Source organism: Dermacentor silvarum, chromosome 10 (genome assembly GCF_013339745.2).
Source record: "Dermacentor silvarum isolate Dsil-2018 chromosome 10, BIME_Dsil_1.4, whole genome shotgun sequence".
NCBI classification, from domain to species: domain Eukaryota; kingdom Metazoa; phylum Arthropoda; class Arachnida; order Ixodida; family Ixodidae; genus Dermacentor; species Dermacentor silvarum.
The window spans coordinates 49,335,006-49,360,568 of NC_051163.1; the positions used below are offsets into that span (position 1 = coordinate 49,335,006).

General features: G+C 47.0%; 2 protein-coding genes across 2 annotated transcripts in view; one reads left to right on the forward strand and one right to left on the reverse strand.

The window, feature by feature from the left end:
* LOC125940981 (uncharacterized) overlaps positions 1 to 25,563 on the forward strand; it is a 508,491-nt gene that overhangs the window by 23,970 nt on the left and 458,958 nt on the right. The gene's annotated exons all lie outside the window — the stretch shown is intronic.
* LOC119431515 (uncharacterized) lies at positions 14,407 to 23,812 on the reverse strand. The gene is made up of 7 exons (XM_049657894.1): positions 23,729 to 23,812; positions 23,556 to 23,687; positions 21,640 to 21,830; positions 20,141 to 20,390; positions 17,872 to 18,045; positions 16,203 to 16,546; positions 14,407 to 14,632 (listed from the first exon to the last, which is right to left on the reverse strand). The coding sequence occupies exons 1-7, from the start codon at positions 23,810 to 23,812 to the stop codon at positions 14,437 to 14,439; spliced, it is 1,371 nt and encodes a 456-aa protein (XP_049513851.1). The 3' UTR covers positions 14,407 to 14,436.

Sequence of the window (25,563 nt, forward strand, 5' to 3'; positions counted from 1 at the left end):
AGGTCCATCATTTCTCTGTGTTCTCGTGGGCATCGGAAGACCTAGGACTCTCTTGATGCTTTTTCGAATGAGAGTGTTTAATTTAGTCCTCTCGTGGCGTTGCCACTTGTGCATGGATGCGACATAGTTTATCATCATCATCATCATCATCATCATCATCAGCCTATATTTATGTCCACTGCAGGACGAAGGCCTCTCCCTGCGATCTCCAATTACCCCTGTCTTGCGCTAGCGTATTCCAACTTGCGCCTGCGAATTTCCTAACCTCATCATCCCACCTGATTTTCTGCCGTCCTCGACTGCGCTTCCCTTCTCTTGGTATCCATTCTGTAACCCTAATGGTCCACCGGTTATCCATCCTACGCATTACATGGCCTGCCCAGCTCCATTTCTTCCGCTTAATGTCAACTAGAATATCGTCTACCCCCGTTTGTTCTCTGATCCACACCGCTCTCTTCCTGTCTCTTAACGTTACTCCTAAGATTTTCGTTCCATTGCTCTTTGTGCGGTCCTTAACTTGTTCTCGAGCTTCTTTGTTAACCTCCAAGTTTCTGCCCCGTATGTTAGCACCGGTAGAATGCAATGGTTGTACACTTTTCTTTTCAACGACAGTGGTAAGCTCCCAGTCAGGATTTGGCAATGCCTGCCGTATGCACTCCAACCTAATTTTATTCTTCTGTAAATTTCTTTCTCATGATCAGGGTCCCCTGTGAGTAATTGACCTAGATAAACATATTCCTTTACAGATTCTAGAGGCTGACTGGCGATCCTGAATTCTTGTTCGCTTGCCAGGCTATTGAACATTATCTTTGTCTTCTGCATATTCATCTTCAACCCAATTCTTGCACTTTCTCGATGAAGGTCCTCAATCATTTGTTGTAATTCCTCTCCATTGTTGCTCAATAGGACAATGTCATCTGCAAACCGAAGGTTGTTGAGATATTCGCCATCGATCCTCACTCCTAATGCTTCCCAGTCTAAGAGCTTGAATACTTCTTCTAAGCATGCAGTGAATAGCATTGGAGAGATTGTGTCTCCTTGCCTGACCCCTTTCTTGATAGGTATCTTTCTACTTTTCTTGTGGAGAACCAAGGTAGCTGTGGAATCCTTGTAGATATTTGCCAAGATATTCAGGTATGCCTCCTCCACTCCTTGATTACGCAATGCCTCTATGACTGCTGATATCTCTACTGAATCGAATGCCTTTTCATAATCTATGAAAGCCATATAGAGAGGTTGATTGTACTCCGCAGATTTCTCGATTACCTGATTGATGGCATGGATATGGTCCATCCTGAAGCCAGCTTGTTCTCTTGGTTGACTGAAGTCAAGTGTTGTCCTGATTCTATTGGAAATTATCTTGGTGAATATTTTATACAATACTGAAAGCAAGCTAATGGGTCTGTAATTCTTCAATTCTTTAACGTCTCCCTTCTTATGGATAAGTATAATGTTGGCGTTCTTCCAGCTCTCTGGTACACTTGAAGTTGTGAGGCATTTCGTATAAAGGGCCGCAAGCTTTTCAAGCATGATATCTGCTCTATCTTTGATTAAATCTACTGTTATTCCATCTTCTCCAGGCGCTTTTCCCCTGGTCATGTCTTTCAAGGCCCTTCTAACTACATCGCTAGCTATAGAAGGAGCTTCTGTATCCGGTTCATCACTATTTCGAATGGAAGAAGCTTGGTTGTTTTGGCTACTGTACAGGTCAGTATAGAATTCTTCTGCTGCTTTTACTATGTCATCGAAATTGCTGATGATATTACTATGCTTATCTTTTCTAGTTTTCTTCTTACTGATTTCATGCTGCGTCCATATTTTACGGCTTCCTCAATTTTTCCCACGTTATAATTTCGAATATCCCTTACTTTCTTCTTGTTGATCAGTTTTGACAGTTCAGCGAATTCTATCTGATCTCTTGAGTTGGACACTTTCATGCTTTGTCGTTTCTTTATTAGGTCCTTTGTTTCTTGGGAGAGCTTCCCTACAGGTTGCTTTGGTGCCTTACCTCCCACTTCAATTGCTGCTTCTGAGATCAGCCTAGTTACGGTTTCGTTCATTATCTCTTTCACATAGTTCACATAGTTTATGTGGCTCATCAAAAAGGCATGGAACAGTCTGAGGAGGTTGTCCTCCCGAAGACCACCCCGATTGTTGGAGATCCTAACGATTAATCGGATGACCCCTTCCGCCTTGGAAGTCAGACGGTCGATCGTACGGCCGTTCTGTCCGTTGGCTTCGATGATCATGCCCAGAACACGTATGCAATCCACCCTCGGGATTCGCTTCCCCGCAGCCGTGTGCAGCCTAATGTCGACGTCGGCCAGTGGTTTCCAGTTTTTGGGTTTAGGACCTCTTCTCGTGGGCCGATATAAAAGAAGTTCGGACTTTGACGGCGAGAGCTTGAGACCCATTTCCTTGATGTACACTTCAACACAGTCGACGGCCTCCTGAAGGGAGCTCTCCACGCAGCCCTCCGAGCCACCGACACTCCATATGGTAATATCGTCCGCGTAAAGGGAGTACTTCATGCCGTCCAGGCTTGAGAGCTCGGCAGCAAGCCCGCACATGGCAATGTTAAACAGCAGCGGGGAGACGACTGAGCCCTGAGGAGTGCCGAAGGAACCCAGATCGTAGGGCTCAGATTTGAGGTCCCCTAGCTTGATAGTGGCTCTTCTATCCCTAAGGAACGAGCTGGCGAACTTGTGAAAGTTGGTTCCTAGGTTGAGGCGAGAGATGGATTCGAGTATGTGGGAGTGCGAAACACTGTCAAAGGCCTTCTCTAGATCGAGGCCGAGAATGGCCCTAACGTCCTTTGTCTCCTGATCTATAATATGTTGTTTCAACATTTTCATGACGTCCTGAGTCGATAGGTGTGGTCTGAAACCTATCATGTTGATAGAGAACAGGTTTGTTTCCTCAATGTGTTTTGATATGCGATCGTTGATGACGTGCTCGGCGACCTTGCCTATACAAGACGTGAGAGAAATCGGTCTCAAATTGTTAAGACTGGGACTCGGGCCTGGTTTGGGGATGAGAATGACTGACGCCATTTTCCAGTGCTCGGGGAAAACCCCCGACTCCCAAATACGATTGATTTCTTTGGTGAGGATGGTGACAGAATCGTCGTCTAGATTACGTAGCGTCTGGTTCGTGATGCTGTCTGGGATGGGGGCGGATTTCCCGTTAAGATTGGTTAATGCGTTCCGGACCTCTGCTTCATGGAAGGGCTTGTCCATCTCGAGGGCTGGCGATCCCGTGCATTGCGGGTAGCCAGAAGGAGGTCGGGCTATAGCCAAAGGTAGGTATGTTCGGGCTAAAGACTCAATTATTTCCGCGTCTGACTTCGCTTTTCTTTCCGAGTGTAGTATTCTGTCTACCAGGCGTGTCTGTGTGGATCTGGATTTGGTCTCCTGCAGCAGGTGTTTGAGGAGGTTCCATTTTCCCCCCACTCTCATTTGGCCATCAACCGTGCTGCAAATTTCGTCCCAATGCTGTTTATCCAGCGTCTGACAGTGTACGGATATGTCCCGATTAAGACTCGCTATGCGCTTGCGTAGTCTGCGATTCAGGCGGTGTGCTTTCCACCTGGTAACGAGGGCGCTTTTTGCCTCCAGAATATGGGCAAGCCTGCTATCCATTTTACTGACCTTAAGATCAGTCTTCATCGTTTTGGTGGCCGACTTGACGTCTTCACCAAGCTGAGATAGCCACTTGGCGAAATCCGGTGGGTCATTGCCTTCTTGTGTGTTCCTAGATCTGATCTTACGAAAGAGGTCCCAGTCTGTGAACTTGAAAGTTCTAGGGGGTTTGCCCTGAATTTGTAATGTTGTACTTAGTATATAGTGGTCGCTCCCCAAATCCTCGGCCAAGTTAGACCACGAGACCTCTCCCATGGTTGCAACAAAGGTGAGGTCTGGGGTGGTATCCCTAGAGCAAGAATTTCCAGTGCGGGTAGGAAACGCGGGGTCCGTTACCAGAGTCAGGTGTAGATCCGAGGCCGCGTGCCAGAGCTCGACTCCTTTGGCAGTGGTGCGACGGTAGCCCCAAGCGTGATGGGGTGCGTTGAAATCCCCCGCTATCACTATGGGTGCGCCCGCATTGCTAGCGATCGTAATAGCTTTCGATAACAACGTGGTGAAGCGATGGTGCCTACCTTTTGGAGAGCTATATATGTGGAGTATGAAGATGCTGTTTCTTAGCTTGCTGCCTGGTATGATCTCTATCAGAGAGTGTTCAACCTTGCTGTGTCTCATGTGTAGATTGTGCGTGATTGAAGTGTACTGGTTAGACACCAACGTGCAGATACCTCTGCCATCTGGACTTTTTGTGATGTGGGGTGTGTAGCCCGACAGGCTCACCATTTCCGTCAGCGTCTCCTGCAGCATAATAACTTGTGGTCGGATTGACTGGGATTTGATGTACTGCTGTAGGGCTGCCCTTTTTGACTGGAAGCCCCAACAGTTCCATTGCCAAATTCGAAATTGTTATGGTGTCCCGCCATTGTTGAGTATCGCTGGAGCTTTCTCCTGCGAATTGCTACGGGATGGCAGCGTCTGTGCGATCGTGACCTTAGGATTTACTTTTACCGGGGTAGCCTCGGCTGAGTGTACAACTTTAATTTGGTCAGCTTCAATCTTTGTGATTCTGCTGTCCCATGCCGCTATCGACTGGACCACTGCCTTTAGTGCATTTTTGATCTCGGCTAAGGTATCCTTGACCTGCGTTTTGAAATCTGCATCCTCGTCCTTGGCCGGGCTTGCTAGCGCTCTCCTTTTTGTGGGTTTTGCCCCTGGCTGGACGTCCATAGGGACCTCATCGAGGATCGTAGCCGATGCGGCTACTGTACTGGGATGCGTGATAGGAGGAGATGGTGATGGAACCGGGTGGGATTTCCTTAAGTCGGCTATTTCAGCTCTAAGTTGCTCAACAATTGCTCTAAGGCTAGCATTTTCTCTCTGCATCTGTACAAAGATATCCGTATGTTGCTCTGGACGAGTGCCCCCCTTTACCTGTGGGTGTAGGCTCTTAACCTTGGATGCCCAGGTCTGGTGCTGATCTCCTTGCTGCATAGCGATGCGGACGGCAGGTACCCTGGAGCGGGAACGGCCCCTGGATCTCGAACGGCCTCTGGATACCGAACGGTTACCCGCTCCGCCCCTGGAACGGGAGCGCCCTCGTGATGGGTGTAGCTGTTGGCTGACGTCAGGCGAGCGCCAGCTGCTGCTCGGGCCCGCAGCGGTATCGCGTCCACCTGCGCCGGCTGGTAGCGGCGGGAAGTCTCCGCCGCCATCTGTGAAGTTTATGTCGTCGTCGATGTCTTCCGCAAAGGCCGACGTACATTGCATCAGCCGCTCTCTTCTTCTTCTTCGGACTATGTAAGGCACTTGAAAACGTTGCTTACACGTCTTGTCTGCCGTCGGATGTGGACCCCCACACAACTTGCATTCTGGGGTGCAGATGTGACCCTCCGGAAGAGATTGAATACCGCAGCCTCTACAGACCGCCTCTTCTGGGTTGGGACAAACATCGACTCGATGACAGAGCTTTCCACAGGCATAACAGACATCCGTCTGTCTGCGAAACAGGTTGCAACGCACCAAGCTTGTGCCACACATGATGTAATTAGGAACTTTTAGTCCGTCAAAGAGGACTATCACCGTGGTGGAATTATTGATTCTCTTGACCTGTAGTGCAGTAGGGTTCCTTTGGTGCACGATAAGTGAATAAAGCTGTTCTTGACCAATGTCCAAGTCTATACCCCTGATGACACCTTTGCATGTGTTGTCGGGGGCAGCTCGGTAGGCTCTAACTTCAAAACTGGCCTTACCGATAGTAATAGTGTTGATCTTGATGTATGCCCTGGCGTTCTTCTCCACCGGGGTACTGATAACTGTGATGTTCTGCATCATGTTCGGGCAAACCACGTCTTCTGCGACGTCTTCTTCACTGAGCGCTGCAGCCATTGCGAGTGACTGGGCAAACTTGATTTGACTCACATTTCTCATGTCGAGGCCATTTCTAGGTCTCACGATGATTCGATGGCGGTCTTTTGGGAGGTGAGGAAGTCTCGAAGCAGCAATAACGCGCCTCTTCAATGCAGCTCGGGAGCGATGAGACGACGTCGCGTTGCGGGGCATCGAGACGCTTGCTTGCGTCTCGTTCGTGGGGGTATGCGCCGTACGAAGTTTGCGTTTAGCGGTGGCCACGGACCACCCAGAGTCTTGAAGATCATCGGGAGTGATATCCTCTCCGTCGACGGAGATTTGCATAGACATCTTCGGCGTAGAGTGCGGGAAAACCCTTGCGGGAACGGCCGGCGGCCGCTCCGCCGATGGGCAAAAAAGTCTTGAAAAAGAGGTCGAAAAGTCCACCCACCGTGAAAAACTTGGTCGCGATGGAATCCTTGTGACTTTATGCGTTGAGTGGCACAAAAATTCGCTCACAAATAGGCAAGAAACTGACCGGATACATTCTCGAAAGCAGGAGCCGATATTTGCTCGTGCGGTCTAGTCGGCGTCCTCGCGCGTCTCAAGCGGGAGATGGTGCAATTATAATGGAGGGCGCTGTTATAAAATAGGAATGACGTCACATATGGCGCGTGTCATTGGTGGAAGTCAATCGTTCGATTTAGTGCGGCGAGACTGGGCGAATTACACGGAAGATTCACGGTTTACCGATGATTCCCTCCGGAGCTTCGCCCACTCATCATCATTCACCCCGTGGATATGCGGTGTTTTTTTAACATGAGATTACTAAAAAACTACTTGCGCTTTACAATGTCTGAGGAGCACATGGTTAGGCAGGCGCTTATATACGTCCACAGAGACGTCGGCATCAACGTGTCCGAAGTCATTGAGCGCTTCACTAAACTTCCCCGCCGAGTGAAGTTTGTCCTTTAGATAGCGAAGCGGCAAAAATCAATGGAAGTAAAAGTTCTGTTCCTTCAGGTCCATAAACTCGTAATTATGAAAACGTATGACTGTTCATAAGTTTCTAAAACCGCAGAAATTTTCGCCGTTTATTCTAACAGTTAGCATCATGATTAAAATTATCGTGTGAAAACGAAAATTGCGAGGACATCAATAACCAATTTTTACCGATCTTGTTTATTGAAAGCCCGGCCCTCGCGGCGTTTCCCAACAAGCACACTCGGATATTGGGTAGTTTAACTTGCCGCATCAACTGTGGCTTTCGTTTGGTCTTTTCTTTTCTTTTTAGCTAGAGCTTTTACTTCTTTTTTAAGCGGAAGAAATACCCTTCTTTAATTTTGGGTGCAGAAAATTTGTCGCCGCTCTGCAGGCAGTTAAATTACACATTGTCGTACTGATTTCTGCATTATTCTTCTATCAATTCTTCTTACCAATCACTGGTGGCAGCGACGGCGCACAGGCATTGCCTCACGCATTTTCTCTGTATGTGCAGTTATCTTGGCCTGCTGCCTATCATCATTCCCACGTGGAAAGCAAGCACTGATTCCAGTGAGCGACAGCTTCCTGCAAGCCCAACAGGTGTCGTCGGCTTCGTTGAGCACCGCTCATAACAAGCAGGACCATCACCGAGACTTCACTGGTGGCAGCGACGGCGCACAGGCATTGCCTCACGCATTTTCTCTGTATGTGCAGTTATCTTGGCCTGCTGCCTATCATCATTCCCACGTGGAAAGCAAGCACTGATTCCAGTGAGCGACAGCTTCCTGCAAGCCCAACAGGTGTCGTCGGCTTCGTTGAGCACCGCTCATAACAAGCAGGACCATCACCGAGACTTCACTGGTGGCAGCGACGGCGCACAGGCATTGCCTCACGCATTTTCTCTGTATGTGCAGGTTAGTTCTGTTAAAATTTTGACAATTCTTCTGCTTTTGACCTATTCGCTGTCGCTGCTGCCACATTTTCTGTTTTTCGCCTTTGTGCTCTTGCGTGCGAAGTTGTTTGGTTGCCGCTTTCTTGCGAACCTGAAATGCCGACAAATTCAGAGCTTGCCAAGAGGATTGAAGCGATTGAAGCTAAACTAGAAACAGAAAGCACTGAATTCACTGACGACATCCTCGGTAAAGTTCTGTTAAGATTGCAGTCCAGTGGGCTCGATGCTGTAGAACTAAAAAAACAAGTTGAAAACCTGGAGGCAAGTGTAGGTCTCTTAAATGACATCATTGAAAAACTGCGGGAGGAAAAGCTACAGCTTGCAGCTGATAATAAAAGGCTCGCATCAGAGAACAAAGCACTGTCTGAAAGGATGGCTGAGCAGGAGCAATACTCCAGAATGAACAATGTTGAGGTTAGGGGCGTCCCCTGTACCCAAGGTGAGGACTGCATCACTGTACTGCAAACCATCGGCACGAAAATTGGGTGTCCATTAACGGTGACTGACCTTGATGTCGCTCATCGAGTCCCTACAAAAGTGCAAGACAAAAAGAACATCATAGCTAGATTCTGTTCACGCGCAAAAAAGGATGAATTTGTCAGCAAGGCACATAAGGCTAAGCTTCACCTAAGCGACATCGGTGTGAAAGCTTCTGTTGACAGCGCGGTTTACGTCAATGAACATTTGACGCCGCAAAATAAGGCACTCTTTTCGAAGGCGCTGGCTTTGAAAAACAACACAAATGGCAATTTCTGTGGATCAGCAATTGTCAAATCAAAGCCAGAAAAGCCGAGAGAACCAGAGTGTACCGCATTGCCAGTGAATCAGACCTAGCGGTCATTACCTAAAAAGTGTTCAGTTTATACCTGCCTTAACACCTTTTCGTCCATCATGGCGTCATATTACGCAACCAGCAAGTTAAATGACTTCCTTCAGAATAGTAATCGCTCTTTCATTCATTTCAATGCGCGCAGCCTCCGCAAACATTACGATGACTTCCAGAATCTGCTTTCAACTCTTTCTTACACTTTTTCAATCATTGCTGTCTCAGAAACTTGGCTTAGTGAAGTAGATAAAAACTTGTACTGTTTCCCTTTATATAAATCGGAGTATACCCACAGACAGTCTAGTAACCACGGTGGAACTGCTGTCTATATCTCGTCCGGAATCCCGTACAATCGAAGACTCGACCTCACGTGAAATACTCAAAACTGCGAAGCAGTCTGGTTGGAATTCGATCCTAACTTTCTCAACATTGATAATAGAAATTTCATCTTTGGTTGCGTTTACCGTTCACCTTCTTCATCAGCTCCTGATTTTTGTATTTCTCTCGAAAATATAATGACAACGTTATCCATGGAGAACAAAAATGTCATAATTATGGGCGATATGATCATAAACTTAATGGAGTCATCCCCGAGCTCTGTCAGTTATTCATCTTGTTTTCATGGTTTTGGTTACGAATGTCTTATCAATGTCCCTACTCGTTCAGTTCTTGACGGTTCCAGCACTCTAATCGATCATGCGTTGTCTAACCTTTTGAATCCACCCGATGCAGGAGTACTTGAAACTGACATTACTGACCATTTTCCCGTCTTTATCCGCACTACATCTGCGCGCTATTCTTGTCCTAACACTTACACCAAACTTGTTTTCGATAAAACGTTATTCTCAGAAGCTGTATCTCATACTGACTGGTCTTTCGTTTTTGACACCAACGATGCACAGGTAGCCTTCTCGCGATTTCTAACAAAGTTGTTATCACACTATCATTCCCACTCTCAGATGCGCAAATGCAAAAAGAAAGTGGCGTCACCTCAAAACCCATGGCTCACCGATAGTCTGTTAAAAGCCATGCGCACACGAGAAAACCTTTATAAAAAAACAAAAAGACAACCATTCAATATAAACCTGCGCGCGCGGTACAAAAAATTCTGCAACTCACTTTCTGCTCGGCTTAAAAAAGCGAAAACCTTATATTACGAAGAAAAAATACTTAAATACGGTTCTGATGTAAAGAAAAAATGGCAAATAGTGAATTCATTTTTTAATAGGATTCAGGGAACTGATAACATAGCCAAAATATCCCACGATGGCAATATTTATTTAGAGCCACTTAAGATTGCCGATGCTTTCAGCGATTCTTTCTTTCCTAATATCTCTACTCAAGCTAAACAGTATTTATATTCACCAAAGCGCCTTGCACAATCATTTTATATGTTTCCAACCACTCCTGATGAGGTGGTATCAGTAATTAACAATTTAAAAATAACAAGCGCTGGGCTGGATAACATTCATCCTGGTCACGTTAAATTAATTTCCAAATCAATATCATTTGTTCTGTCTGAAATTATTAACCTCATGTTTAAAACAGGCACTTTTCCTCGTGAGCTTAAACGTGGTAGGGTTACTCCGGTTTTTAAGAAAGGTGATCGATCATTACCATCTAACTACAGACCTATCTGTGTTTTACCATTCTTCAGCAAGGTCATCGAGAAAATAATCGAAAAGCGATTAATAAAGTACTTAAACAAATTTAATATTCTTTCACCTGACCAGTTTGGATTTCGTTCCGGGTATTCTACTGACCTAGCGCTTGTATGCCTCACTGACCAACTGAAGAAAGCCATTGATGACGGTAAATTTGCAGGATCTTTATTTGTAGACTTTTCAAAGGCATTTGACAGCATTGACCACGAGATTCTTAGTGTTAAACTAGATTCAATAGGTATAACAGGTCCTCCATTACTACTATTGCGCAACTACTTACGAGACAGATATCAGGTTGTTAGTGTTTCCGATGCTTATTCTAAACCAAAAATAACTAATTTAGGTGTACCACAAGGATCCATTTTGGGCCCGTTACTCTTTTTACTATATATTAACGATCTACCTAATTGCCTCACGTCTTCTAGATGTATACTATATGCCGATGACACAACAATTATTAATTCTGATGAATGTCTGTCAACGGTAGTAACGAGGCTTAATACTGATCTTCATAACTTGTTAGGATGGTGCAAAATGAATAGACTTACCATTAATCCCACTAAAACAAAATTTCTTCTCTTCTCATCCCAAATAAATCATCACTATGCATTCCGCCCATTTCCATAGGTAACCATTTATTATCAGCAAGTGAAGAATGCACTTACTTAGGTGTTATTATTGACTGTAACCTAAAATTTCAGCACCATATAACTCATATAAAAAAAAGTTATCATATGGAATACGAATTCTCATTAGGTCACGTCCGTTCTTTTCACGACCTGTGTTGCTCTCACTCTATTTCGCGTTTGTACACTCTCACATTAATTACTGCATAACCTCCTGGGGTAACACGTACAGTACTCACCTAAAACCCTTACAAACTATCCAGAACCAGGCTATTAGAGTAATCACGTCGAATCCACACACCGCCAATGCTAAACAGCTACTACAAGAAAATAACATTCTTGACGTTGCCGCCCTTGTCAAGTTCAACCTTGCCACTTTTCTTTTCAAACTAATAAATGACAAGATCACATTGTCGCTATTTCCTATGTCATCTCTAACGAACACCAATCCAACACGTTTCGCGCTTCATAATAACTTCATTCTACCCAAAGTACGTACTAATTATGGCAAACAGACCGTTCACTTTGCAGCCATATCATCATGGAATACATTACCATTTGTCATAAAACTACAGAAAGCCCCATAGGTTTTGCTATGAATTGAAAATTTTTTGTCATGTGATATGTATGTGACATAGTGTACTGTATAACCCGCTCTCGTTTTAGACCTGCCATTCTTATGTACGTCAACATGTTGCTTAAGTTGTTCTTTAATTTTTTTTTTCCCATTTCTTTTCCCTCCACTTATATGTTAGTTTTACCTAGCTTTATTATATTACTTACTGCCGATACACTGTTGACTATTAATATCGTTATTCACTTATGTCTGTATTATTATTTATCATTTTTGCAATTGTACTCATTCAGCTACCATTCTTGCCATTGTAACTTTTATGTTAACCATGAACAGGAGGTCCCAATTCAGTCTTTACTATGGGACCTCCTTCTGTATACTTCTATCTGCAAAACCTTTTTGTGAATTAATAAAAATTTGATTGATTGATTGATTGATTGATGGAGCCCAACAAGGGGACGATGTAGGACCTGCAAACACAAGTCCCACAAACGTCAGCTGTACGTACCCGCTATAACCAAATACGTATAACCAAGGGTGGTTATAACACACAAGGTTAACCCTCGCCGCCAGGAAAGCTGGAAGTAAATGGAAAAAGAAAAGAAGACAGGATAGATTGAGAGTGAGAGAGAAAGACGAAGATTGAAGAGGAGGACAGGAAAAGGCGACTACCGATTTCCCCCGGATGGGTCAGCCCGGGGGTGCCGTCTACGTGAAGCAGAGGCCAAAGGAGTGTGTTGCCTCTGCCGAGGGGCCATGAAGGTCCAAACACCCGGCTTCGGCTCAACTCCCAGGATCCCCTTTTCCCCGGACACGGCTAAGCCACGCACGGCGACACGCGGGAGGGTCCAACCCCCATGTGCTCGGGTCCGTGGTGTCGCAACACACCAAACGCCTGCTGACGCAGACGCCCCTGCGGGCCTGATGAATTTCTTGTTGCAAAGAGTAGCCTGGCTTCACCTTATTGAATACACTGGCGCGCAAGCGTCTGTGGGAAGTGGAAGCACTTTGCTTCAGCCAGCATAGAAACGATGTTTAGCACACGTATTTGCCATAAACTTCGTCCTTATGGCGTGCAACTACATTGCGACTCGGCAAACTAACCTTATCACCAAAATGTAGCGCTACAACCCCCAATCAATGTTCATTTAAGCGGAGTATTATTGACTTCCGCACTTAAATGTTTTGATTGGTTTGAAATCGGTAAAGGCAGACAAATCGGTAAAAGGCCGGTAAAGGCAGACAAAAGGTAGTATAAACAAAGCCGCAATAATGGCTGAAGCCACAAGCACGAATATCAGACAAATCCATGTACAAGTCATCATTTCCGTGGTATCTGGATGATCTCAGTGCCAGAGTTCTGTCGAGTAGTTTTTGTAGGAAACTATATGTTGACAAAGAATCACCCGCGATGAAACCGCCAGGCTTTGAAATGATTCTCCGGATTTGCACAAGATGGCGTTCAGTTCCCTGGGGGCTGGCGTTGGCACAATCGATTGACCGAAACATCAGTGCGTTGTAAGACAAGCGCGTGTGAGTTAAAAATTATCAACAATCATAAAATAACAGCCGGCTCAAAACGAAGGTAAATAGAGCGTCAACTCTATAATTACGTCAGCAGTGTGCTAACTTTGGTCGGTTGGTACATAATTATCGGAAGAAGAAAAAAAAACGCTTTTCAATGGGACAAAACCAGACGACGATGAGCGATGACTAGCAGACAATGTTTTATTCCTATAGTGAAAGGGCTGCTTATTACAGTGATGCGCGAACTCGCTAAAGGGTGCGCCTGGTAACCACTCGTCTAACGCCGGGCGCGCGTGCAAATGCTTTCCATACTTCGACAGATGCACCATAGTGAAGGTATATTGGGAACAAATAATCGGGAGTACGCGAGATTTTCGAAGCATTCGCCATCCACAGGTACGGTGATACCTGCGTGAGTGACCCTCTGTATCTTTTGCGCAAGAAAGAGTTGTCATACATTAATTTTGAATGGTACACCTCTGGTGCTCTCGAGCATTTGGTGATGACCTCAAACGAGTGGCCAAAGTAGCATTTCACAATACTAATAACCATTATGGTTGCTAGTCGGCGCTTATGTTGCTTCGTCGCAGGGCACGCCTCCATGTATCCGAAATTTCTTCAATGTTGTCAATAATTCTATAGCGATATAATATTGTCTGGGGAACCGGCGCGTGCCTCGAGGTGCTGCGTCAGTTTGGATTTGTAGCTGCAATATGATGACACCAACCGATACGGAGGCACGAAAATGGTACGACATTTTGTCTGATAACAGACACGTCCCTTTATCAATGTTCGCTTCAATTCTTTAGGCGCCCAGCCAAGCTCGATCAGGAAATACACGCCCATACCTTAATAAAACGTGTTGTTGGGCTATTTGGTACAGTCTTCATACAACGAGAAATCACTCAGTACACCAAGAATAAGACGGACGAAACGAAACATGCGCGCAAACGTTCATGCACGCCGGTTCCTACTCAGGCCAGAATCTAGACACATGCATCTCAAGATGAAACAGGAAATTATTGACGTGAAATCGCAGCATGAGCTCCTGAAAACTGTTTCCTCCGCTGACTAAGGCTCTGTGTTACGGAACTGCTGTTGGCACGCAAAACTTCAGCGCTAGTTGCCCAGAGCGCAAGGACTTGGTCCGCGAGTTTAAATTTTCGACCACCGACGACAGTGCACGCCGCCATCGTGATTCGAGTGTAGCGTGTCTTTCAGATCCTACGCTCTCGCATAAAGACGTCGTCAAATATGAACCCCCAATAAAGAGTTAGGTTCCTAACTCGGACTTCTGACGGTATTTTTTTTTTCTTTTTGCACTTCGCCGTCACTACGAAGTCACAATACGCTCACTCACTGGGCCCGGACAGCGACTCCATGCACATTCATGAAGTTGACCAGGGCCTCGGCGACGTCCTTGAAGATGAGCTCAGCCTCCAGCCAACCCTTGTACGAGTCCAACGCCTCAATGCCCGGCATGAGGCTCGGGTAAGGCATCAGACGGTACACGGCCTCGAAGCAGGTGGCCTCGGCTGTGCTTTGCGAAAACCTGGGCAGAGAAGAAACGGAAATAGGAAATACGGAGAATAGACGACAGTCTAGTTTTCAATGCCTTGAAAGAGAAACGCTAAAGAGAAACGCTAGGTCATTTTACGAATGATTAAGTGTTACTTAAATCTTTATTTCGTCAGCGGCAACTACTAGTTAGTTAATCAAGAGAGAAAATGGAGGCCGGAGTTTTAGTTTATCAGTTTCACGGACGAAACACCAGCACCAGTACGTTATGAGTGACGCAAAAGATTTTAGGGTAGTTTGCCGTGCTTGAGCCATTGTCTTTAACCAAATTTTCTCAAACTTGCCAAGTTCAGCCTTCGACTATTCGGCCTAGTAGCCATGGCGTTGATTGAAGTGCTGAGCTCGAGGTCGCGGGTTCACCGCGGCCGCCGCAGCCGCATTCCTATAAGTGCAGAATGCAAAAATACCCGGTACTTAGATTAATGTGCGCGCTAAATAACTCTAGGTTTTCAAAATTAACCCGGACCCCTCGACTACGGCGTGCATCGTAATCACACATCGCGGTTCGGGCACGTAATGCCCTCTATTTCAATTCTCAAGCTATCAAATTTCTTGACTTCCCAGCGAGCTACTACTGAGCTCTTTCATGACTTCACATGACTTCACATCGGCTACTTAGCATGGTGCCATGGATTTCATCCCAGCCGACAGTGGCAGCACTCCTGCAGGAGCTGAATATACAGATGCTTGCACAACGAGCTTTGCGGGCCCGTTGACGGGCCCCTCACCAGGTTCCGCCATTTTAAACAAAAATGTGTAGCGTATACATGACGCGATGACGATCGTGTCGGCAATGTATTTGGGCACTGCGCGACCGCGAAAACAGGTGAAATTTCGAACCATACGCCGGGCGCCTTCCACTCTAGAGAGCCGCGGTCCCTATCCAGAGTGTCAAAGTCCCACTGCCTCATAGTCATGTCTGTTTCGTCACTCAACATGATCAAGCACCCAATGCGGAAGACGCTACACATATAAAAAAAATTTTAAATACGAGCACAAAAAGAAGGAGGAGGGCCTCGAAGACCCTCGGCTTCAGCAGTGGGGAAGGAACGGAAAAAAACAGCTTGGGAATGTTGTGTCGAGGCAGAGGGAGAGAATGTCTCTGCCGGCAGCGACGCTCGCATCCTGGCGGCATAGTTGTAGGACCGTGGATTTCTTCCATCTCCTCCGATAACATATCGTTCTGAAGAATTAGTTCGGTAAAACGCTCCTTAGACAGCGTTTTATAGCTTCCAGTGGGCAACCAAGATTTGCAGTGGGGCCTGGTGAGGGGGCCCCCTTTGAATATAGCCCAAGTGGTCCAAATAATTCTACAGCTTGACAATGCTGACACTCTCGTATTTCGCGAGTTGCTTTAGGAGGTTATACCTGAAATTCCTTTACCACACTTCCTCCATCGTAACGTGGCCTAAGTAGCAGGAATTGAACCCGCGACCCTGCGCTCAGCAGCATAGCCACTGTGCCAACGTAATGTGTGTTTCATTGTAAAACATGGAAAAAAGATGGATAAAGCATAAAACTTTATACAGTGTCGTGTTACTCACTTCTGGTCGGTCAGTGGAACCAACTGACGCACAAGCTCCCAGGTCACGTAGGCTGTTACACCGGAGGGTGGCAGATCGTACATCAGAACGTCCTGGTAGCCAAGCACGGCCGGATGACCCACGGCCACCTCACTGAAGTTGTTGATTGCCAGCGACGGCGGCCACAGGGAGGAGCTGCTGCTTGGCATCAGGGGAACGATGGCGTGATAGTGGCTGGGGTCATCGTCGGGGATGACCGCGGTCATCGCAAGCACGACCTCTTCCGTGGTCATGATGCGGTGCGCGATTAGGTCTAAAGTGCCGGCTTGGTGCACATTCTCGTTGGTGTCGGTGCTGTAGTTCACCTGTAATAACGATGGACGGGTGCTGCTGAATGCACAAAGGTTTGCCACGTCTTCTGATATCCGTTTTGCGGCATTGATGGTTTGGGCTAGGCGAAATGATTGTTTTCCTTGAGTAGAATGGATTTCTCGAGTAGTTGGCGCATACCAAAGCATGAAACTGAATCGTTAAGAGACGGGAAGATGGAGGTGTGGGTTTGAGAGTGAATAGGTGTAGCTGATTTACTAGTTCAGTTTACAAGAAAGAAGTGGAGTTGGACAAGTCTTGCAATGGGTATTGCAGCTAAATAAGTGGTGGTCTCTTAGGGTAACAAAACAGATGTCAAGGTTGGACAAATGCAGTCGATGGTGGCAAATGATTAGATGGTGTGATAAGGAGGGGAAATTTGCAGGCATATGGTGTAGGTACTAAAGGTACGAGAGGCATTAACTGGAGATAGCTGGTGGTAGCCTTGGTCGTGCAGTGGCCATAATGTAGTCTGAAGCTAATGATAGTTGTGGTAGCTATAGGGGTGGATAATATAGCGCATGACGGAACGAAAGAACGCACGAAGAACAAATTAATCCACAAGCACAAAAGCACGCGAAAAAAATAAATGCACATGCAATCGAGACACACATCGCTCCCTCACGGCGATACAACACGACATTAAAAGCGGCGACCTCTCTCGCGCCCCGGCAGCGCTGTGGAAAAACAAGTATGCAGCAAATGGCGGCCGAGAATATGGAAAGTATGCTTACATCCTGCCACCCCTAATTTGAACCGAACATGACCCGAACGTTGTATTGATTGCACGGTCGGTCATGGGGTTTTGTACAAAAAATTAGCAGAGGAAACTAGCGCGCGAGTGTAGCCAGCTCCCAAGTGTGGTGGTTTAAAAACATGGGAAATATTGGAAGCAGATGAATTTGCCTGAATTTTGTTCTTCAGGCTTCAAACGTATGGCGTTGTGACTTTGTAAATGGAATCATTATCAACAAAATATTGCATTATAAAGGAAGAATTCCCCATAACTATGCCTGTGCGCTGAAATTTATTGCCTTCATGGGTCTAGAAAACTTCTCTTTCAAATTTAGAAAGATCGTCCTTAAAAGGCGATGCCACAAAAACGTCCGAAGCCACAAGGATGAAAAATAGACAAATCCATGTATTAATCATCTTCCGCTATCGCAGCTGAGTGGTTGGAGTGCCCAGAGTCCCCTCTTTTAATTTTTTTTAAAGAGACTATGTTGTCACGTGCTTCGCTGTTTATTTGATAGTGCGTGTTCAGGCCCTTGATCCCCTAGGTAGCCGAAGAGCCATCACCACTGTGTTACCCCGTACTTACATGCACCAGAATTGCGTTGACGTATCTCTGGACGAACTTGAGGTATGTTAGATCGCGGCGCATGCGATTTCGCTCGCGCCGCCACGGTTCAAGGTCAGTGCGACGGCCCATGGACAGCAGCGGTCGGCCATCCTGTCGCTGCCATGTCGGGTGCCGCCGCAAGTCGAACAGTGTCTGCCCGAAGCCAAGGAAGGAGTGCGTTACTAGAGGCGCGGTGACAGTCTGCCTAAAAGCTCGGCTGTAAATGCTAAACGTCCTTAAATAAAATGAACGCGCCACAATGTATAGGCAGAGTCCCTCTGGGTGATCGTTTTTTAGCACGTTGCTCATAATTATCAACCCTAACAGATCCTTCTCTGCGTCTTAGTTTTATGGCACATATACAATATTCAATGCAACATTGTCACTGCATGCCAGCGCCTAGACTTGTTTGGTTGGGATCGGAGGATCAACAATGAATCATAAAGCCTAAGAGCGTACTACCCTGAGAAATGGCTTGAAGCCCGGGTTAGCTTATCTTGATGGCTCGTTTAGAGATTGGTTTTATTGAACTATGGCTATGAGAAACGCTGTGGCGTAGGGTTTCGGATTCATTTCGACTACTGAGGAGTTCTATACCGTCCCCATAAATCTAAGTACACTATAGCGTTTCAGCCTTTAGCCTCGAATCAAAATGCGGACGCGTCCAACGGGAACCGGACCCGCGATCTTGTGCTCAAGATAGGGCAGACTGATAATGTCTAACCTCCTGAAGCGCACAGGCGCTGTGATATATTCCGTCGCAGAGGGCTTCAGAATAACTCCGTCCATCGCAGTGCTTTAACGTGCACTAGAATCTTGGCGCACCAGCGTTCTTGCATACCTCGGGCTCGGCAGTATAGCCATTGAGCTACAACTACAGCCAGTAAGCTATAAATGCAGGTTGCCGCGACGATTCCAGCAGATGTAAACGACATACGATGACATTCAAACCTCTCATAGTTAGAATGGGCTTTAGACTATTGGGTAGAAAGGGTCTACAGGACAGGCTTTAGAAGCGAAGCTTTCTCTTCCCCTTTCACCACTCCCTCTAAATAAACGTGAGTTGGCTGTTGTCTTGCAAGATGCGTCACGAAGGGTCGAGTACTCGATTGCTATCCTCATGGGCGACGTTGTAGTAGTGGTTCGCTGGTGGGCTCAACACGACACAGTACCACTTCTTAAACGACACTTTGTATCTTGCTCCCAATTTGCGGCTGATGGCTGCAGGCTTGCACAGTGCGCCGGTTCAACATGTAGCGCAAACAGAGGCTGCCCGGGGAAGCGAGTGGTATTGTTGGCCGGGCTCAGGCGCGAGCTTTAACACAAACAAAATGGGGGCTGAAGCGTGTGGCAAGTGCTGAGAAAGAGGCTTAGATGAACCGCCGGTCTCTGAAGGAACGTCTTCGATACATAGTAAAGCATGGTTCAGGACTCGAAGGGATGCTGGCTCATATACGCTAAGAGGAGCAGCATCGAGCACCAGCGATGAGAACCAATGATCGCGGTAAGCATTTCGCCTGGAATCTTGAAGCGGAGCAACCTCGATACGCATAAAATAACGTGTGGGAACGCGAACACACGCTTGCTCGCAATGGTGAAGGGGGGTGATGTCGGTAGTCGATGATGAAACAGCAGCGGTGTCTCACCGTGTCATTTTACAGCTGCGAGCAAGCACTTTGAGAAATACCGCGTGAAGGTGAGTTTGGTTCGGTGTGTAGTGTGCGAGGTATAGACTGGTTTGTGTCGGTCGTGTACGCGGTGTTGCAGCAGCGCAAGTTTCAGTTGAGTGAGGTGTTGCGGTATAAACATGTCGAACTTTGCCGTATGCGCCACTACTTCGAAATGGTTACTCAAGAAAGACCTTTCTCGAAAGCGCCAATGTAAGTAGACGATTCTCAGCGCTTGGGGACCGCGTAGCGTTTATCTTTAAAAAAAATCTGCGAACTAAGGAGTCTATAAAACAGCTTTGACATTTGACGGTACGGGTCATCGTGATACCCAGCTTTTCTGGATAGTTAAATATTACTAGAAATGATAATCGATTTCTCCTGTTTCGCGTACAGCTTATACATATCAGAGCTGTACATCTTCGTTGCCTGCGTCAATTACTTCAAAACGCATTGTTCAAAAGCGACAGGAAGTAGCGATCAGAAGTAGAATGTTTTGTACGACTCATACTAAATACTCATGAAGATAAGCATCTCTATTCGTTTCTCTGTGCAAGTGATAAGAACTCCTGTGGACTCACCTTCAGGTCGTAATATAGGTCGAGCTTGATGGCAAGCTCGACCGGGTACTCGACGACGTCACCGAAAGTGCCGAGGCCCAGGTCTTGTAGAAAGGCGGCCAGGGCATCGGCGCGGTGCTCCAACGAAGCCGCTAGGCACCGGCTATACAGCACGGCGGCCTTGGCGGAGCTCGACGTCACCTGGCCAACGCCCACTGGACCCTGCTGGTTACTGGTGGTAGGGGGCTGCTGGTTTGGTTGCAGGTTACCTCTATGTCGCGAGTATAGGTAAGAATAATGCCACTATTAGCCGCATAGAATTCTTGTCTACTGCAACTAGTGGAACGTTCCAAATCATCGCGCTAAATTTAGACAGCCCATGCAGTTTCAACGTACAGAGGTGAGCAGCCTTGTATAGAACGAGGAAACGGCGGATTCCGGGGCTCTCGGGAGCCAGCCATCGACGTATAACGCTAGCTGCTGGGTCCGACGTCTAACGGTAGGTGCTGGTCATGTTTGGACCCAGCAACTACCTGCTAGACGTCGCTGGCTGGTTCCGGAGAGCCCCGGAAGCCGCTGTCCCCACGTTCTAGACAAGGTTGCTCACGTCTGTACATTCATGTCCAGGAATTTTGGACATTGCCCCTTCGGCTATCGTTGTAGCATTATCGCAGGGCATCGATGTAAATCGAAGATTTTTATTTCAAAGAATTATATTGTCAGCATTTTCACAGCACTATATTTTAAAAGGCAGCTTGAATTTCAATAACGTTTAAGCAGCAATGTCGAGAGAGAGCCTGAATTTCGGAACTTTCAGATATCAGTGTCGACAGATCAAACCCTTTTATTGAAATGCATATTCACGGCACTCAGCCGCAACGCTCTTGCTGCGTTGTAGCAAGGTGTTAGTCCGGAGTAAAACACTGCTATAACGTGGCCGAAAAGTACGAATGAGTACCTTAAACACGCATACAACAGTACAAATTTTTGTGCTCGCTACAGCTGCTCAAATTGGCCAATCAAAGATATCATGCGATCTTCAAAGCCCAGTGTTCAGCAATCAGAGAGATGCTGAAACACCTGGTCTGCTGGGAATTGTATAGAAGTCAATATTTCTTTAATTTTATGTAAGTCTAAGAGACTGAACAGATTATACACTTATAGATTCTGGGGTTTACTAGCAAAAACCACGATATGACGATGCGGCACGCCGTAGTGGGGGACTCCAGAATAATTTTGACCACCTGGGGATCTTTAACGTGTCCCTAGTGCAGATGACACCATTGTTGTTTTTTTTTTTGTTTCTTTTTTAACATTTCGCCACCATCGAAACGGGGCCGCCGCGGCCGGGATTTGATCCCGCGATCTCGTGCTTAGCAGCGCAACACCATAGACGCTAAGCAAGCAGGACGTGTTGATGGAACAAATGGAGGTCAGTGAGCAAGCAAGTGAGTAAACGTCGATGGGTCTTAGAGAAAGACAGCGCTTGCACTAGTGATCTAGGTGATGCGATCTCTCACCGCTCGCCAGTGACAACGTGGTCCGTGGTGTTCGCGCGCTGAGCAATGCGCCTGAGCCCAGAGCGTGCGTGCCACGTCAGCAGCGCCATCTGCTTTTCGTGCGTGCTGGTGAACGAGGGCTCCTGCAACCATCCCGAGCACACGTACGCGTACAGGTTGTCGCACGGGCTGCCGCGGTGGTCCAACGTTTCCTGCAAAAAAAAAATGGCGCGCGATATGCTTAAATGAACAAGGCCCCCGGGGTCGGAGACGTATAGCGCGCTGTCTCGAAGGCCATCAAAGTGACGTTCACATGTTTACGTACACGTGTTTTGGCGACACACAACTGATATAGCAGGAAGTCATAGACTGTGATGACTCAGTAGCTGCGCCGCAGTGCTCCCGAGCATGATGTCTAACGTTCTGGACCCGAGTGGCATGATGTAATATAGACACAGAAAAAAAAAAGAGCTGTCTATGCTATATTACCTGGTTTATACAAGAGAATTTACGAAATTTGGTCTACGGGGCTAATGTTACAACGTGTACTTGCCTAACAAGGCCTAGTTACGTTTACATCCACGACCGTAGGGCAAAGCAGTAGAACATCTGAAAGCACACGCACATGAGTAGGAAGAGAGGCAGGGTGAGCTACCATCGTAGCTAAATTGGAACACACAACACATGGAACTGAAGTTGCGGATTTGGCTTCAACTCGTCATTTCACGCAGTTTCACTTTGTTTACCCTGTTTTCTTTATGTAATTACAATAAATATACAAGTTTGACTAGTACATATTTAAGGATAACGATAAATTAGGGACCATAACGGTTCTTTAAAAATTGAAAATAATGCTTCTGTTTTTGGTGCTTTTTCTGGCTCTATCGCGGTTTCTATAGAGTTTGCTATTTTAGGAATTGCAGTGTCAAATGGCTGGTAGTCATGAGCAAGGAAGCTTTACCGAATTCCGCTGTGCAATCTAGTTTGAACCCTTTGATTACGCAACGAGCTTAATACAAGTATAACCAAGCATGAACAGAATGCGCCGATTCTCGACGAATAAACGAAGCTAAGCAGTGTCGTACTTGGACTCTTCCGCGGATTAGATGCCTCCGGAGAACAGAGTACTGAAAATCACGCAGCAAAAACAAACCCCTTCACAAGGCCAATCACCGTACACAGCTGTTATTACAACTCAGACAGGCACAGCTGTTCGTCCGCAACATATGCAAGGTGTAGCTCCAGCGGGGCACACGCGACGAGAGCCGTGTTCCCGTCCACTTTCATCTTGTGCGTTTCGGTTGCGCTGCCCTGTGAATAGTTAGGTCATGCCGTCAGCTGCAGCGAACCAGGTAAGCCTTAGCTTGAAACCGATGCGCAGAGAAGAAATTTGTTTTCGATGTCATAGTCAAGGAAGGCAAGTCTCCGTGCTTATACTTGGCTCCAACCTTACACTGCCCTTGTGCACCCGCTGTTGGTCAGTGCAGCACATGGCCAAAAGTTGTTCGCAGTTAACGATGGTCAATAGGCCAGGCTCCCAGTGCAATCGTTGTTTCTGCAGTGTCAGTGGCTGCAGAAACAACGAATGGCTGGCTGGCGCTTTGGAAAGGATGGCATGCCTTGCGCTTTCGAAGACAAGGACACAATAAGGCTTGTTCTTGGGACCCTCGCAAGTATACGGCATCTATTTGTCATTTTGAAACAAATGAAGCTATATTCTTAAAATGCCTGATGTGTAGCTAAACAGAGAGAAAAGGTGACTCAGGAAGTCTGGCCTACGTTTCGATAAGTTGGCCTGCGCCTTTGACAAACATAGGCATGCGAAATGGAAGCATATAGTATGCGTCCATTTCGCATGTGTAGGTAACGAATTCTGCACCGGCCTTCCACAAAGTTTGCAGTTTTTATTATAACAGCCACAATACGCGTGTACTCGCCTTCAGCAGCGTTGCGGTCAGGCGGCAGGAGGTAGTGTTGCACAGTTGCGCGGCCCGACGCGTGAAGCGCTCGGCCACGCTGGCGCCCCCTCGTAGCCGCAGCGGCAACCCGTAGTGGCTGCGGGACAGGACCTGCGGGACAGGACCAGCAGCACGGTGGTCATCACCACCACCAGCGCCAGCAGGCAGAGTCCGATGCGCATGAACAGCGCCTGCTGCTCGGGACTCAGCCGAGGCTCCGTCAGCCGGAAGTCCATGACTGCGAACAGGAGCGAGCATTATACCAAACAGCTCACCTGAGGTGGCTGAGGCAACCGCTGCTATGCCATTGGTTGTAAAGTAGAAACAGGAAAAAGAAACGGCCTGGAGTGTAACTGTAATAGTTTGTTACACTATATGAGAGTCTGAAGATTTGTAGTGATGCATAGGACTGGGGCACCTCGGTCAGCTCATACTGGCGCAAGGAGCGGACCCGCACAGTTGCTGATGTCAATTTTTGCCAGGGGCCGATTCCGGAAGCGTAATACCCGTGCGTAATCAATTTGATCGCAGTTGAAAAGCTTCGCGAAAGTGGTGGTGTCGTACGTTGGGGCACAGGAACTTACCAAGGTGACAATGCTGAAGTTTCGCGCAAGTCGTCACTCTTAGCTATGTAACGCGACGACTTACCGTGCACCACATGATTTGCCCGAAGCTCTAGAACCGTGAGTAAATAATTTTAATACGGTGAAGCGGGATAAACGGGCCAAAGTAAGCCGAGACGACGGACACGCGACAAGACTGGACAAGCCAAGGAGCGCTTGTCCCGTCGGTATCGCCTTACTTTGTCCCGTCTATCGTGTTTCACCGTACTCAAGTACGCATCACCAACTGGCCCTACATTCAACTTCGGTGAGTAAATAAACACACATTAAAGAAATGCTTTGCAAAAGCTGCCCTAGTTTTGTGAAGAACACCGCAGCGGCTGTCCAAATGCGCTCTAAGTTTATGACTGGTGCCGTCGCATTGTGGCGAAGGGCAGAGAAAACGCTTCGTCCGAATAGATTTACGTGGACGTTAAAGAAACCAATGCGGGTCAAAATTATTCCGCATCCCTAAACTCAGCAGTACCAATCGCCCCTGCCACAGCCTTTAGAAGCAAAAATATGGAAACCCATGTCGTCTAAGTTAACCCGGAGCCCTCCACAACGGCGTCCCTCATAAACTACTTTACAGTTTCGCTACGTTTAACCTCACGATCTGCCATTATAAGGTGTTCTTGCTGTACCGTTAGGCTTATCTCTAAGAATCAGCTCACACGCTTAGAGAAATACGACGGCGTGCCAGCAAATCGCCCTTACAACGCAGAAGGATGGCGATGGATCAGCCATAATCCAGCCATAAGTTACCAAAACTGTGCAGGAAAAAGGACCTGACCACTCCCACAGCGTCTACTCTAAGAATGCTGCTTCTCGGGCCAGTTGGAATTGAATACTGGTGCTTGTTACGCTTTTGAATCCATGGACACAGCAACGTACGCAGATAGGGGTTTGTGCACGCTCATGTTTGTTTACCTGCGTGCCTTACCGTGTCCTTGTCTTCGAAAGCGCAACCCATACCAGCGTCTACTCGCACGCGTCGCAGAAGCGATTGCCTTTAGTCTCCTCAGTAGACATTCTTCTGCCTTGGTCAGCGTTTGGGGCTATTCCTAAAGAAGTGTTTCAGGTAGAAAAGAGAAGCAGGAAAGAGGAAGGAAAGAAAACTAGGGCTGTGAAAATGTCACGGAGCTTCGCCGTGCTGGCTTACCGGGGCGCAGATCCTTCTTCTTCTGGCGTGGGCACGCGCGAACGCGCGAGGACACGGCCCACGCGGAAAAATCGTTCTTCTTCTTTTGTTTAAAATTTGAGATCATCCGTGTGCCACGTTTTTCGGTTTAATTGCCAAGCATGAGGCTATATTCCTGCGACAGCGCGTATTTTGTACGACGAACTGCCGCTTTGGTGCCTTACTGCTGTCACCAAAGAAAACG